Source organism: Osmia bicornis, chromosome 12 (genome assembly GCF_907164935.1).
Source record: "Osmia bicornis bicornis chromosome 12, iOsmBic2.1, whole genome shotgun sequence".
NCBI classification, from domain to species: Eukaryota; Metazoa; Arthropoda; class Insecta; order Hymenoptera; family Megachilidae; genus Osmia; species Osmia bicornis.
In genome coordinates, this window is record NC_060227.1 from 1,421,330 (window position 1) to 1,438,217 (window position 16,888).

General features: G+C 35.0%; 3 protein-coding genes and 2 non-coding genes across 8 annotated transcripts; 2 read left to right on the top strand and 3 right to left on the bottom strand.

The window, feature by feature from the left end:
- The first annotated feature begins 1,545 nt into the window (after positions 1-1,545).
- On the top strand, positions 1,546-3,080 carry LOC114875017 (deubiquitinase OTUD6B). Its single transcript, XM_029184862.2, has 4 exons — positions 1,546-1,757; positions 1,847-2,267; positions 2,330-2,549; positions 2,638-3,080. The coding sequence occupies exons 1-4, from the start codon at positions 1,688-1,690 to the stop codon at positions 2,821-2,823; spliced, it is 897 nt and encodes a 298-aa protein (XP_029040695.1). The 5' UTR covers positions 1,546-1,687; the 3' UTR covers positions 2,824-3,080.
- A 183-nt stretch (positions 3,081-3,263) lies between these two features.
- Positions 3,264-6,462, bottom strand: LOC114875016 (lysine--tRNA ligase). Of its 4 annotated transcripts, XR_003789184.2 has the most exons (9): positions 5,972-6,155; positions 5,749-5,890; positions 5,191-5,640; positions 4,866-5,111; positions 4,369-4,791; positions 4,095-4,288; positions 3,863-4,025; positions 3,629-3,801; positions 3,264-3,527 (listed from the first exon to the last, which is right to left on the bottom strand). XR_003789184.2 is itself a non-coding variant. In XM_029184860.2 (8 exons), the coding sequence occupies exons 1-8, from the start codon at positions 6,401-6,403 to the stop codon at positions 3,691-3,693; spliced, it is 1,764 nt and encodes a 587-aa protein (XP_029040693.2). In that variant the 5' UTR covers positions 6,404-6,462; the 3' UTR covers positions 3,586-3,690. The 4 variants fall into 4 exon arrangements, 3 of the variants coding, with proteins under 3 accessions (XP_029040693.2, XP_029040691.2, XP_029040694.2); XM_029184860.2 differs by lacking the exons at positions 3,264-3,527; positions 5,972-6,155 and adding an exon at positions 6,369-6,462 and having other exon boundaries at positions 3,586-3,801; XM_029184858.2 differs by lacking the exon at positions 3,264-3,527 and having other exon boundaries at positions 3,586-3,801.
- Positions 6,463-6,539: 77 nt separating this feature from the next.
- LOC114875019 (dynein axonemal assembly factor 6) lies at positions 6,540-8,116 on the top strand. The gene is made up of 4 exons (XM_029184866.2): positions 6,540-6,849; positions 7,153-7,355; positions 7,447-7,574; positions 7,718-8,116. Exons 1-4 carry the CDS (start codon positions 6,735-6,737, stop codon positions 7,845-7,847), a joined length of 576 nt encoding a protein of 191 aa, XP_029040699.2. The 5' UTR covers positions 6,540-6,734; the 3' UTR covers positions 7,848-8,116.
- A 5,295-nt stretch (positions 8,117-13,411) lies between these two features.
- Positions 13,412-13,484, bottom strand: Trnat-ugu. The gene has a single exon. It is a non-coding gene; the product is annotated as a tRNA-Thr (tRNA).
- Positions 13,485-15,847: 2,363 nt separating this feature from the next.
- On the bottom strand, positions 15,848-15,920 carry Trnat-ugu. Its single transcript has one exon. It is a non-coding gene; the product is annotated as a tRNA-Thr (tRNA).
- Between the last annotated feature and the right edge of the window lie 968 nt (positions 15,921-16,888).

Here is a 16,888-nt window from a genome sequence, read left to right on the forward strand (position 1 = left end):
TTGGCCCTCTAGCGGCAAAAATGTGAACTAAAATTTCGACCTCGAGTCAGCGCCATCTGGTTTTGGAAAAAGGAACTAAATCACGCTGAAATTTTGGCCCTCTAGCGGCAAAAATGTGAACTAAAATTTCGACCTCGAGTCAGCGCCATCTGGTTTTGGAAAAAGGAACTAAATCGCGCTGAAATTTTGGCCCTCTAGCGGCAAAAATGTGAACTAAAATTTCGACCTCGAATCAGCGCCCTCTGGTGGCAAAAAAAGGAACTAAATTTTATAAAAATTTTAATTTAAAATTATTTTTCAGGAGACTTTACTTACCTTTACTTACCTTTACTCCAACCAAAGGCCATAAGTATATTATTTATAATATATTTATTATAAGTATTGAAAGGATACAAGAGATGCAGGGAGAATTCAGGAGTGTAAGGGATACAGGGATATAAAGGGTACAGAGATGTAAGGGATACAGGGATATAAAGGGTACAGAGATGTAAGGGATACAGGGATATAAAGGGTACAGAGATGTAAGGGATACTGGGATATAAAGGGTATAGAGATGTAAGGGATACAGGGATATAAAGGGTATAGAGATGTAAGGGATACAGGGATATAAAGGGTACAGACATGTAAGGGATACAGGGATATAAAGGGTTGTGAGGCCATTCAAGACAAAAAAATAATAAATAAATGGGAAGGTTGAGCCGAGTCCCATGAAGAGGGATAAAATAATAAATGACTTAGGAGGGTGGTCCATGCGAGGCCCGAAAATAGGGGTAAAATAATAAATAAAAGTATAAAATAATAGTTGAGGCACACAGATGTAATAGAATCAACACGTTCATGTTCCTAATGCGTTTATTCAATAAGCTAAGAAGATAAATACAACAAATTCTTCCTTTTAATAACGCGAAAACATGTCTGAGTGACGCTGAGACGTTGCTCGAAAACAAGGTAGAAAAATGTTATATGTGTACTCTTATAAGGATAGTACAGTAAAACCTGTTAAAAAGAACATCTGAAAATATTAGGTCGGTACGTAAAAAGAGTTTCCGGGGTCCTTGACACCCCGAGACGATAGGTCGGTACGCAGAATGAGTCGCCGGGGTATCTGACGCCCCAAGATGATAGGTCGGTACGCAGAATGAGTCGCCGGGGTCCTTGACGCCCCAAGATAATAGGTTGGTGCGCAGGAAAAGTTCCCGGGGTCCCAGGCACCCCAAGACGATAGGACGGTGCGCAGAATGAGCCGCGGGGTCCCTGACACCCCTACTGATATCAGATCGGTATGCAGAGAGCGCTAGCGATGCATTGGGGTCCTTGACACCCCGATGGGAATTAAATATGATTACTTGGAATATTTATAGATGGAATGTATGACTGGAACGGTTGAATGAAAACTAAAATATAAAAGATAAAGCATTGTATTTTGGAATAAGCGACTTAATATAAAATATACATAGTTCAGAATACATAATTTCAAGCTGTGAATACGCAGTGACGTAGTTGTGAAATTAGATAATATTTTTCGTTGGGCAATATAAGGGGATCTCCCCCTGCAAAACGCCATCTTCGGCAAATCCCAAGTAAAGTAAAGACAGTGACTATAGATAGTAGACTACTATCTATAGTCACTGGTATTTTCTTTCTTAACCTCAAAATAAATTATTTTTTAATTAACCTCTAAATTAAAATGGCAGAAATAGAATTAACAGAGGAAGAATTAACACTGAAACATAAAAAAGAACGTAAAGAACTACAAGGTAATTATGGTTTTGATATTTTCACTTTAGATTTATATGTCTAAGATATGTTATTCATTTACAAATCATTAACATCTGTTAAAATTAAGCACAAATACAAACGTTGAAAAAGTCAATTTGTAAGGGTGACAAAAAAAAGAAAAAGGAAATAACAGAAGAGATTGGTCGTTTAGAAGAGGCTCTGGAAAAGAGGCAGGATGAAGAATTGACTATGTGGAAAGTTGTACATCTTAATATTAATAATGTAGAAAATGAAAATATAGAATTTTCTAGATCTAGTAATGAAAGCATAAAAAGTAATGTGCAAAATGAACAGTCAACACAAAGAATTTCTAAAGCCCAGAAAAGAAGAGACAAGAAAGCAAATGCAGAAAAAGAACGCAACCAAAGGATAATAGAAGAAGAAGCACTTAATGTTTTTGGAAAAAGAAATGTAGAGATTCAAACCATAAAAAAAATTCTTTTTGAACGTGGTTTAATGATTTATGAGATTCCAAGTGATGGTCATTGGTAAGTAATTATTCATACTGATTTAATAGTAATTCTAAGTACTTATGATTGTATTTTTATAGCTTGTATAATGCTGTTGCACATCAGCTGAAAGTTATAGGAGAAACTCCATTGAATTTTCAAGAACTTAGAATAAAAACTGGTATATACTTGAGGGAAAATATGAATGAATTTTTGCCATTCATTTCCAATCCAGATTCGGATGATTTTCTTTCGCCAGAGCAGTATGAGAAGTATTGTGATGATGTTGCAGATACAAATGCCTGGGGAGGTGCTATCGAGGTAAGCTAAATTTATCTGTAAAATATTCTTAAAAAATAATATGTATATAATTCAAATATCTTTATACAATTATTTTTGTTTAAATTAGCTACAAGTTCTTTCTCATGTACTGAAATGCCCAATAGAAGTGATTCAAGCATCAGGTGCACCGTACATTATTGGTGAAAGCTATAGTACTGAGAAAAAGATGATATTAACTTATCATCGTCATATGTATGAACTAGGTGCTCATTATAATTCAGTTACAAAATATGTTAAAGAAGAAGAAAGCTGATGAAAATGCATAGTTTTCGCTAATATCTACAATGGAAATTAAACACATAATTTCCTAATACTTTTTCCTACAATAGAATATACGAACCATTTAAAGAGCTGCCACAAACTCAGTGCTCAGGAAACATATCAGTCTAATTAAGATTTCAATGTTTCTCTAATAACTTTAATTGACATCCTATATATGTATGTATATATAAAAAACAAATTTGTAATTTTTGTTCATAGTTAGATTTAAGACATTATTATCAATGTGAAGGGAATATCTTTTTTTGCGTTCCTAATTACAGTATATTTCTGAAAAGTACTAGAACAGAGGTGTAGTGTTATTAATGTTAATTGTGCTTGGATAAGCTCGAAACATAGATTGGGCTGAAAATTTCAGGAAATTATGAGAATAACGATACGACACTTCGTGAAGAATTTTTCAGGATTACTGTATTATATCACAAAATTTTATTTATTTATCACCTAAATATTTGACAATATGAAGAAGCTGCCAGTAAATTGCAAGTACATATTATTGTTCAGTACTTGCTTGCTTAATAATATTTTGATGTAAATATATATTTAAGTATAATTTATGTTTTATTGTGTTTTTTTTTTTGGATAATATATATTTAATTATTGTATGTAAATTGAGTGATTGTAATAAAGGTATTGTGTGTCTGTGTAAATATATGGTAATACTTTCCTCGTGTGTTCCTAGAATTTTGTACTATTTAATAATAAATAATATGTGTAAAATATGTACTGAATGTAATAAAATATTAATTTTTTTTCTTTTAAAAGAAAAATTTATTTACCATTTAAAACATGTTTCCAAAGAATGATTTGCACACTGTGGAAAGGAACACAGTATCAGTTTTTATTTGTTGACTTCACTTAAATTACTATTATTAGATGTTTTATTATCTTCAACTACTTCTTTGCTTTTATTTGGATCATCTGGTCTCATTTGTGGGAATAGTAACACCTCCTGTAAGTATATGAGAATACATTTTGGATACTATTAATTGGCTGTAACGTAAAATAATTACCTTTATATTATTTGCATCTGTGAGGAACATAGTAACACGATCAATACCCATTCCCCACCCAGCGGTTGGCGGTAAACCATATTCTAAAGCAGTACAAAAGTTCTCGTCAACTAACTGTGCTTCGTCATCCCCGGCTGCTTTATCCTTTGCTTGTTGTTCAAATCTGTAATACAGATTGTTTTAATTCCTTACTCTAATTAGAACTGATAAAGATTTTGTTTAAACACATCACCTATCCCTTTGTACTATAGGATCATTCAACTCTGTATATGCGTTACAGACTTCCTTCTTCATGATAAATAACTCAAACCGTTCCGTCAAACCTTTCTCCGAACGATGCCACTTCGCTAACGGCGACATAATTTGCGGATGATCCAAGATAAATGTAGGATTAATACAAGTTTCTTCTATAAATTCGCCAACAAGCTGTTAACAATGTTTATACTAGATGTATATATATACACACACATAATTACCCATAACTTATAAATTAAGAAAGTCTTTACCTTGTCTAGCAATCTAGCTGCTGTTCTTGGGGGAGGACATTCAACTTCATGTTTAGTACATATATCGCTAAGTATCTGATTTGCTTCAGGCGTGTTTAATTGGTCTGCTTGAGGTAATTTAACTTTCAACATCTCCTCTAAGGTTTTCATCATCGAAATTCGTTTAAACGGAGGAGTAAAATCAATCTCCACTGCTTCACCCTCTGGTCCATCTGGATGATAGGTTATTTTATAACTACCATGTATGGTTTTCACCATTCCAGATACCATATCTTCAGTAATAGACATTAAGTCATTATAATCCGCATATGCCATATAAAATTCACAAGTAGTAAACTCTGGGTTATGTGTTAAATCTATTCCTTCGTTTCTGAACTGCCTTCCAATTTCATATACTCTATCCATTCCGCCAACCACCAACATCTACAGCCATAGAGACAGTGATGTACTAACATACTCATAATTATGATGCGTAAATATATGTAAGTGTTTATTACCTTTAGATATAATTCTGGAGCAATACGCATATACAAATCCATATTTAATTCATTATGGTGCGTGATAAAAGGTTTAGCCGTAGCTCCACCAGCAATCATATTCATCATTGGTGTTTCAACTTCTAAAAAACCAAGTTCATCAAGAAATTTGCGAACGTATGCGATTATTTTCGCTCGTATGTGAAATGTTTGTCTCACTTTGTCGTTTAGAATAAGATCTAAATAGCGCTGACGAAATCTTGTCTCCTATAGAAGTAAAAACAGCATCATTATTATTAGCACTATCCTGCATCTTGAATTAAGAATTGTGTTGTATCCTTTGTACCTTGTCGTGTAATCCAAAATAAAGCGTTGGCAACATATGCAGGCTAGGACTTAAAAGGGTAATATCACGAGGCATAATAGAGAATTCACCCTTCTTAGTTTTTCCAGGATTTCCAACAACCCCGATAATATCACCTCTTCTTATTTTAGCAATATCAATGGCAAACTTTTCTTCATTGCTGTAATGTCTTGCATTTGCCATGACTTGAACTTTAAGGCCTTCTCCTCTGAGGTCATAAAAAATAAGTTTAGCACCAGACTCTCTAATTGCAAACACACGACCAGCAATGCTATGTACTTCATTCTGTAATACTTCTCCATTCTTTATGGTGTTGCTAAATTTTTCAATAAAATTTTCCATAGACATTGATACGTGAAACTTGTGTGGATATGGATTTTCATTTATATTTTTCAGGTGATTGATTGCTTGTGTCCTAAGTTTAATATATTCCTAAAAATAAAACATACAATTCAGATATTAAACAATAGCAATGTAACAAGTATCTATATAATTATGTAGATACTCCTTTGAACAAAAGATGTATCTTAATGTATTCACATTTGGGCTAATAGTCTCTTCATCATCCTTTTTCTCTATAGTTTTGGCTTGTGGTTTTGCTGCTGCGACAGCACATACTTTTGCTTCTTTCTCTGTTTTCTCTTTTAATTTTTGTTCTGCCTTCAGTCGTCTCTTTAACTCACTGCAAACGTGATTGAAATATGTAAAGCACAGTTGTATTTCCTTTTACATATATAAACACAATCTTTTGTATCGTACGCACTTCGTGTAAAAATGACGTATAGGTATCTCATGTAATTTTGTTGATTTTGCATTACAAAGTACCGGTAGTACCACGTCAACAAAAGCTTTGGTTATGTTATTCAGCATAGTAAATTAATTATACTGCTATTACTGTATCAATAATTTATTAACATTTATATACAATAGATGTATTTAATTATAAATTTTTACAAGATACTGCTATATAACACTTTTAGAAAGTGTTTCAATATAGGTGGATATTTGTAACACAACGTGGGTAGTCAATCCATGACCCCGAATATTGCTACACATAGGTTACGTTGAAATTATAAGCGCAGATAATAGAAAGTCTATTGTAAACATATGATACAACAATCGTGTAATTAATTTTCGGTCGGTATCATTATTTTACTCACTTTTTTGATAGTTTTTCACCCGTAGTGTCAGCCATGTTGGTAAACCTCCTCTAAAAAGGACTCTTCCTTCTAAATTGGCAAACCTGTAAACTGAATCCACGCGACAATACATCAATTTTTTGCTTCATTTTAATTTGCGCGCGTCATTTTAATTTCAATTTGACTCTGCTCCGTATTTTTTTCAAGGTTTTTTTTATTACCTTTATTACCCCGTTTAAACGCGTATAAAACATTCATAGATAACACGGTTTCTATCATTTCTTTATCATCGTTGATGGACTTCATATTCAAAATATGTTGCCTTGACAACTATATCCATTTGGGATTAGTGGTTCTTGTGGAAAATATTTAAAGGAGTGTTAGAAAATGGAAAGTTGTTTTGGATACCAAGAATTAAAGGCATTGCAAGGTTTAATTAGTGCTCCTAAAGATCATTCAGATTCTGAGGATGATTTACCGCAAGCTGGTGCTCGAAAACTGGGTAAGTTGGAGGTAAAATTTGCACATTTTAATTATTTTATATTTCCTTCTTATTGATTACTCATATACAGTATGATTCTTCTTGAGGATCTTTTTAAGGTCTCCTTAGGTTCTGTTAAAACTAAAATAAATAGTGGGAGGCTTCATTCCTTACGTGTACCCCTAACTATAGGCAACCTACATACGTGTACCCCTAGCCATAGGCAACCTATGTTGCACCCGAGTGTATACATATAAACATAGGCGCATTACAACAGTAAAACTATTATACGATTATAAATAACATAAAGTGAATGTTTTTAAGGGCCCGGCGATATTGGCAATAAAAATGGAAGACCTCAACAACACTCAGGTCCACACGCACCCTTAAAAAGAAACGACGACGATATTTGGCACTCATCTGAAGTGGACTCTGTGCAGAACTTAGAATTCTATGATCCAAGAAAAGTGCCGGAATACGAAATGAAATTTAAGCAATCAGTGTCGGCGGAAGATGTCTTTCTAGGAGTAAATAATCTGAGTTTTAAGTATTTCATTTCAAGTTTGCACATTTCTAATACGATGAAAGTTAAATTACACATTTTATTTCTTAAATAAGATGGGCTTTAAAACGCCAAGCACTTCGTCCTGCGAGTGGCTATCCATATCTGTAAGGATGCCGGAAGAGACGCGTGAAAAGATCGAGCTTTCGGTCGAACCGGAAGCGATTGATGTGCGCAGTCCAAGGTGAGGGAACTATACACGGATTTATCGACTATTTCGCAAAGTTTCATTGCTACAACTTCCGCCAGATACAGAGTGAAATTTCTTTGACAATTTTACGGGGCTGTAAATCTTATCCGAACGTAAAGCCGGTCACAATTTTCCAGATATCGGCTGCACCTTGCGACGCCTCATCCGGTTGACCCGAACTCTTCAACGGCCAAATGGCACGGCGACAATTCTACTTTGGAGATTGTATTAAGACTTGTTCGCGAACTGGATGATGTGAATTTTTAAAGGAGAATTAAGTCACATAAAGAATTGTAACGAAAGCAAATCTTCGATACACAGTTCTTTGTACCTTTCTAATTTGTTAGAATATGTAAGATGTTTTGAATTGAAATAAGGATACTGAACTATAGATAAGATATAAAATAGACCAATCATTATATTAGAATTGAGGTCTCATAATCTGAAATATCGATAGGGTTGAAAACTTCATCTTTGTTAGCTATTCTGTTGCGCACCCTATGATTTAGGATCACGATTTTAGGAACTATATTAGATCAAATCTTACAAGGGACATTACCCAATCGACACACGCCGATTTTGATGCCCTTTGAGTATGATATAGAACTCAAAAAAATAGTTGACACGTATTTTTTTTTTATCGGCAATCGTCCATGCTGAAGGGGTGAAAATAGCCCTCAAAGTTGGGGTTGCAAAACATATTTTCTTGAATATCTTAGGAACTATTAGGTGTAGGCAAAAAATTCCAAATGGAATTTGTGTGTTTTTGAACAGCAAATTTTTCTATGTAGCCACCTTTTTGATAAATTTATTTGTTTAAAAAATATATTGAAAAATAATCTATTTTTGTCATTGTTTTCACCCCTTCAGCATGGACGATTGCCGATAAAAAAAAATACGAGTCAAATATTTTTTTGAGCTCTATGAACTTGAGTATGAACTCAAAGGGCATCAAAATCGGCGTGTGTCGATTGGGTAATGTCCCTTGTCAGACCATATTATAGTCTAAGGGCTAAATGATTTATGGATCACAAGTGTTAATAATTAAAAAAAAAAAAAGGCTTAGGCAACACAGATATTGCAAAGGACAACGTTGAAAAATAAATGGAATTTCAATTTATATTTTTACTTTATGTTACTGGAATCGCACTGAATATTATTTTCTAAATTTATCTTCTGATAATTGTTCAGAAAACCTTCCTCTATTTTATCGAGCACGATTGGCAATCGATTTGATTCGACAAAAGTGAAGTATATACGAAAAGCATACCGGTACACTTTTTCGAACAGTTTCAGCATTCGTTACCCTGAATTATTCCCTTCTTTTCTTTTTTCTTTGGTGACCTCTTTAATGGACGCGTACCTACCCCCGACAGAGACAAGCTACTCTGGATTTCATGGCGCGGAACAATCATCTTCATGTAACCGGCCTGAATAATTCTGTATCCAGAACGACGGCAGACAAACGAGTTCGCGGGATTATGGAAATGATCGTTTAAGAGTTCTGTCTGTTCCACGTGACAGCAGGGTGCAACGAGAATTTCGCGCGAATAATCAACCGACGGAGAGCTCAGGACCGATTAAAAGCGAGCAAACGTTTACGTGAAAGGATAGAAATAATACTGCTCCTGCAGAAACTTCTATTATCCGAATGCTATGGAATATTCTGTTCTATGAATATTCTATTATTTCAAACGATTTCGGTATTCCACCAGTTCGCGCGTTCTTTCATTTTTCAAGCAGAAATATTCTGCTACCTTATTTTATATAAAATGCAATTCGATGGTGTATATATAATATATATTAACAATCAAGAATTTAGTCATTTTTAATAAACTTTAAGCTTGAAATTGATGTAATGTAGATGGTACTTTTATACCGATACTTTTATGTCATGAAATTATACCAGACTTTATAGGTGCTAAAATTGAAAATTGTTTGCTATAACTGGTCATCAATTATTCTATCTTCAAAATATTAATGAAATATTAATGCAATCATTTTAATTGAATCTTAAGCTTTAAATCAACATGGCATAAGTATCATTACATAATAAATATTTGTATGTCATGAAATAATGATAGCCTTTCTCTTCAGAAACATAATCTGACATATTTATTTAAGAAACACATTATAAAATTCGGCTCCTGTCTGCCCAATTATTCTCGTATTCCCTATCGACTTCATGACCGTGAGGCGCACGTGTTTCCCTTTTCATTCTTGTCCCTTTCCATCTCCCTTCATTTCACCTGGATATCATCCAGGAAATGGGAAAACCATAATGGCTGCTGAAATGCTGGCACGAGAAAATTTCAACGGCTCTACGTGTCACGTCCCTTGCCCCTATATCTCTATGTACCACACGGAACATTCGGCGTGAACGAAATTGAAAAGTCTATAAGACTGGCGAATCTAACGGGCGAGACAAGTGATTTCGATCAATGCGATCATTAAATAAAAAAAAAAGAAGCGAGTTTCCATTATCAAATGATTTGACGAAAGGGTTGCATTTTATCAGACTAGATTACCGGTGCATCTCTTGCGCTGCGTTTTTCCATCTCTCTTGATGCATCACAACAGTGCATTATGCAATACCCCAGCTTCGGGTCATATGGGTCAACACGCTGAAGAAGTAGCGTTTCCAAGTTTCGAAAGCGTTCAAAATGCCGCGTAAATTAGCTATGCACACTGAGCATTCTCGTCGAGCGAATAACAATTATCGCCTGCACGTGGAATTGAATCTAAATTCATTCGATGGAATTGATACAGCAGGTGTATTGTATAATATCGTGGAATACACTTCATTGAAGTATGTATGTTAACGAGTTTCAAAGGGAATTCTTGTGAAGAGAAGGAACTGTGTGATGCAGAAGAGGAGAACGTTGTTTCCAGGAAACATCTGTTCGTGATCGAAGAAAATTAATATAATTATTTTGGGGTATAACAACTGTTACAGTCAAATTAAGAACGCGACTTCAAATAAAAATAGACACGTGTTTCTATGTGTTGAGATCTACTTGAGAATAATTACTATTTATAATTTTTTTTTATAACTATTTCATATTTTATAGAGCATGGTACTAGCTCCATCGGCTTTTTTTTTATCTATTTCATCATGTAAACAGTTTATGCGTCGTCCTTGAGCTCGATGTGAAACTTCCATTCAGATGGTTTTGAAAAAAAAAAAAAATAGCAGAAATCTGTCGTGTAAAATACATCTCCCGTGACAGAATACGTAAAACACAGACCACGGAATTACGAGCTGTCCTTCACCGTTGAAGAATACTAAAAATCGCCATTTCGATGGTACGTGTTTCGTTGAGTAATAATCTATTCTATGTGACAAGAATTAATGGAAAGAGGAAATAGAACTTCACTTCTTCGATAGAAATTTCTTTTTGTAACGATTAGTTATAGTTGTTAAATTTTAAGATTCTAAAATTTTAGAATTTCAGAATTCCAAAATGTTAGATTTTTAAATCTCAGGTACCAAAAATTTCTACGGGACTTGGATCGTCTCAGAAGAAAGTTCCAGTTACGCCAATGGTCGCTCCCTGTTAAACGAAAATTTCAATTTACACCAGACACGGGGAGCAATTTATCAAGTAGCAACTGATCCTCACCCAAGTAGATGATTAATTAATTAAGACAATCTGGACAAGTAACACGGCTCGAAATCTAATCTCTTTAATTTAACCGGTAACGAAGGACAGTTCTACTTGGGAAAAGGTTCGCGAAACTTTGCAGACAGATCTACGATCGCGCTTAAAAGCGTCGAAACTTTTACATTCGTTTCTTCTTCGAACAGTTGGAAATAAATCCAACGATTCGGTAAAACCTTAACTTTCCTGCAAGCATTGGAATCGTTAAAAGCACTCGGTACCATCGAATTTAGGAAGAAACGACGAATTTTTCAAGGTTACCAATAACGAAGCAGACATTTTCTTATTTCTTCTGTTTGTTTCAAATATAAATCCACAATGTCACGTGTCCTTTCAGGAATTCGCTAACGGTTGAAACGCAGGGTTTAATTAAAGTGATCAAGCTAAGATTCTAGTTAGCACAATAATTATGAGAAGAGCAACACGTGACTAACGAGCGAATAAGAAAATGAAAATACGCGAAAGGTTCTTACAGGAGAAATTTGCTTTGAGTGAAATTAGCTAAACGAGGCTAAATGACATATGACGGTAAAATGTATAATAGTTGGAGAAGAGAAATAATTAACATCCATCGGTAAGTTTGTTTTATAAGTTCGGTGTAGGAAACCATGCAATTCTATTACACTGATCAATTTTGAAATATACGTATGTGGAAAGTCATGACATAAAAGTATCACAGAAAAGCACTTATGGTACATCAAATCAAAACTTAAAGCTCGAAGAAAATAACTATATAAATGCTGTTTTGATATTATTAATAGAAAATGAATGATGATCAATTAAGGTGAATAATGACTGATCTGAAAACGTAGCAAGTCTGATAAAATTTCATGACATAAAAGTATCATCAAATGACACTTATGATATATCAATTTAAAGCTTAAAGTCTACTAAACATGTCTATATAAGTCTTTCAACGATATTCCTAATAATAAATGATCGGTGATTAGTTAAAGCCAACAATAAATTCCAAAGGATTGAGATTAATGTTCAATTACTTCAGATTTTCAATTTCTATCCAATTGATTTACCCAATTATTTTCTATTCGAGCAGGATAATTATTGTTCTAATGCGACAGTACGGTGAATTAGATCGTTGAAAGATAAATCAACAGTATGCATGATCAATTCACCAGGAGATCCCGAATGTTTCGATAAATTGTCGGACAGTCTCGGCTGGGATATTGTGAAATTGCTTTGACACATTTCCTACCGTTTGTCCGTTCGTGCAATGTGAATCGATAAATTAACCGATAGGTAATACACATGACCAGATGGGACGCACAGTTTCTGTCGCTCGTCAACTGTATTCGTTGCTTCTGTCCAGTAATTCATCGATGTTAATTCTATCCGAACTTCCGTCGACCGATGTCCAGTAAACGTAAACTGTATCTATTTGTTCGCGTCATTCAATTTTCGGATTATGATGTTAGAGCACTTTGAGCGATTGTTAAGAATCAACACGATTATGATGGGATTAATCTCGTCCATTGATCGCACCTCTGCCAAATTTCTATTTTATCGAAATTTATAAAACTAATTTAGTAAATGAATTCAAAAGTTATTGTATTTTTCGTTGAATTCGTTATCATTGTAGAATCAACAGTGTTCGTCATTCGATGATATCACGAAAGATGCTCTAGTTATACGTTCAGTAAAGACACAGTTTCACTATCTAAGAATTAATAGAATCGTATCTGATGTGTTTATGAAAGACGAACGAAAATACGGTTCGCAATGACCCGAAATTGAAGCTGAACTAATTGTAAGTCATGAGTTTTGTTACAATAAGTGTCCTACTTTTCTGTCGTCTTTCATTTAGATTTATAGAAGTGTACTGTCTTACTGAACTCTCCATCAACTTATTTGTATGGACTCTGGAAATAGAATAGAAAATAAAATATCCATATTTCCTGTTACTGATAAGTAATCAGTGATAACGAATGACGATAGTTTAAAAGATAAGAGTGTCTTAATTTCTTATTCATTTCAATTATTTAAATAACACTAATTTGAGGAAATGAAGAAAAGTATAATCGTTTGTTTGATCTATAAATTATTTTTGATATAACAGCAATAATTTGTTAGCATTATTTTTAATATCATAAAGGTATTTTATTTTGTATAAAATTTATATTAAATTAATTTATAAAAGAAAAAAAAAAATTTTGCCCCCAGAGAGATTTGAACTCTCGACCCCTGGTTTACAAGACCAGTGCTCTAACCCCTGAGCTATGGAGGCTCACGACACTCCTTCTCTTCGCGACATTAGAAGAACTTATGAATCTTTAATTCATAAATATTTTATTCTCTATTAAATAAAACATTATTAATAAATGATCAAAACGTTAAGAACAGTAAAATACTTACGAAAGTGGAAGGATTAAGTTCAACGTTGCCTTAAAACTAAGAAATAATATAATGTTCAGGTTCTATAAGAAAATTAGATTCATTACCAGATTTCTTTTCTATACGAAAAAGCCAGCTTCTGCGTTAATTTACCACGGAAATAACACGTCGTATCTTTAACCGTACATATGCAGACAATAACCAAATTCGTTGGACGAATGGAGAGCGTGTCCATGGGCGTACAGAACGATTTCCATCGGTCGTTGCATTAGGACCGAGCCAGAAACGTTTGTTGATTTTTCCTCGTCGAAAACGACGACGATTTGTCCGCAAACATTTGGTTTCCCCAAGCTATGGCTCTCCACAGATCCGTTCGTTCCCATTTTTCTTTCCAACCTGCCCTATTCCCTAGCCAGTATCCTGTTGCCTTCCCCTTTACACCCCCGTTCGACCCTTTCCACCCTCTGTGTATGTGTAACGATTAAACAGGCTAAAAATGGAACACACAGGAACATGCCCGAAGCTCCTTCCTACGGATTCGCAGCCAGACATTGTGCATGGTCTTGTTTGAACAGAAACGTGGAAGTTGTTTCGGCGAACGGTTCTCTGCTACGTTTATCAAATTAAAGATTCACGGATGGCGGCTGCCGCTTTCTTCTTGGCAAGTTACGCGTTTAAGTGGAGCCTGGTGGCGTCTTCTTTTGAAAAATAGTCGGCTTCCTTGTGGAAGGAAACTTAATCATTTCTCTTCCCTGCAGTTTTTCTTTTCCCTTTTTTCTTCTCTTTGGACGATGAGAATTTATTTATTTTCAGGCAGAAATGAATTTTCTACCGCAGGTGATACTGCCAGTAAGTAATTTGGTACATCTGATGGAAATTGAAAGAAGGTTTATAAGAAAAAGATAATATTTAGCGTCGAATATCAGTTGTTATAAGAATCGTTAAAGAATGATATATCTTTAGTGAAATAAGAAAGTATAGACCCATTATTTCATGGGGTAATCGATATTCTAGGGATGAAATTTTGTTTGAACTTTTATCTTTATCCAAGACAATGGGCCATTGAAATTGGTAAATTAAGGGCAAGTTTTTTTCCTTGTATTTCACGTGCCACTGGTATCGAGCCGGGTATTCAGCAAAGAAGCGATAAATTCAAGTTAACAAAAGCCATGAAAGTTGAATTGCAAGTTACTTCGACGCAAAGTGGTTGGCATTGTTGGAGGAGGCCATGTACTGGCTCAGTTTTCTCGATAATATAGAGCTCTCGTATATTCGACGATACGTGATAGAAATTATGCGGAAATTTCGAAATGCATTGTGTTACCATCTTGCGAATTAAACAGGGATATGATATATACCTTTCCTTCTCCGCGTTTCGTGAGCTTCAGACAATGAATCCTTCGATCTGACTAGCTGCCGCGAATAATGCGATGCAAACGATCCAAGTATCTCGACAGACGAACGAATCTTGAATACAGAATAATGAAAAGGAAAATGAATTTCGGAGATTTCTCGTTGGATCGAGCTTATCCAATACAGTGTACCGTGTATTAAATTGCGCAAGATCTATCGTTTATCTAATGATATATTTTTTGAAAATTGAATTTAGTGTGGGTATGGTTTTAATTTGTCTCGCGATGGAAATTGTAGAATTCAAATGAAGCGGTTTAGAGGAGAATGGCGACGGTATTTCTGCGAAACTCCGTCACCAGGAATTCACATGTTTGCTACAGCTTCGTTAGACTAATATCGGCAAGGAGTACGCTAGGGGAATCTTTCGTTTTTGGCCGCGTTGAAAGCAAACTAACGCGAATTTCACTTTAATTTCTGACCACGTATCAGGGACCACGGTATGCGGGCACCGGGTTGTCGGTAAACTGGACCGAACCAACAGCTGGATACTCGTTCAACTGCGTTACATACTTCCAATTAAATTAACTCTTACCCTTTCAGAATGTCCGTGTCCCGTTCGATAAACGAGTTGCAAAACCGCCTCGAACTCGCCCGATATTAATTATTCCCTCTCCCCTGGAACGTACTTCATTAACGCGACTAATTGCACTGTCCAATAAATTTCAACCCTTCTTTTTCTCGCATCCCACTGTATTCTTATGTATTATAGAATCATATTTCTTAAACAGGGAGAATCTTAATAGAAGAATCGTAATTCTAGCTTATACAGTTCTCTGATCAGGAGCCTCGTCTAACTGATACCCATTAGCAAAAGTGTAAGAAGGAATTGGGAGGAAAAAAATTTGCCTCCAGAGAGATTTGAACTCTCGACCCCTGGTTTACAAGACCAGTGCTCTAACCCCTGAGCTATGGAGGCTGTTGAAGTTTTTTTTTTCTTCTGCACGTCTGACTATATCAACACCTTAGAATCCCAAAATTTTCTATTAAACATTTCAATTTTCTTAAACAGTCACACTAGAAATCGATAATGATTCGTGGAATTAATTTTCTACTTGAAAAATCCATAGTAAATTCACCCTAGAAGTATTTCCACCGAATCCAACTTTGAATTATTAAGAATCGTGGTTTCTTGAAGAATTTTCAATTAAATTTTGAAGACAAATCGTCAGAAATCACTGTAGCAATTTTTAAAATAAACTTCTCTACCCAGAAGATGGAGAGACACGAGCGAGGGATTTAATTGATCCTCTTAAGACAATTGTCTCCATATCCTGGTATCATTTGCCTGACAAAACGGTGGTCAATGACCTGGTACAGAAATAAATTACGCGTGAAACGATTCCTTCGTTCCAGTTGAAAATTCAGCCCGCTAATTGGCATTCGGTAGCTTGAACTAGACAGCTGGCGTCGGTCTTAAAAGTTAATTGTAACGACGGCTAGGAAAAGCAGCCGCAGATGTTTCGAATGTGAATTTTCCTTTCTAAAACAGGGCGCGCCGTTTCGGCGATACGAAAGTTTCGCAGTTTCAGCGGAAATAATAGCAGTTCGGTGAAGTTCCGGCCGCTGCTGAATCGCGGACTTTCAAACCGAATAACGAAAAAGGTGGCTTGATAATATCGCGGATGACTGTTTGATTATCGCGCCAGGATCGTCGCTTTTCCCTCGTCTAAAGACAATTTGCAAGTTTCATTCGTTCGGCGTGAAATTCAAAGTATTTTAAAGCTGCTTAAACTCGGATCTAAGAATTTTATTGTGATATTTATCTTTTTGAAGATGAAGAAAGAGGAAGTTATCGCAATGAGAAGTTTTAACTACAATGGCAGCTTTAGATTTCATTTCTTAATTTTAAATTGTAGAATTTGACATAATTGTTTCAAGTTTCTT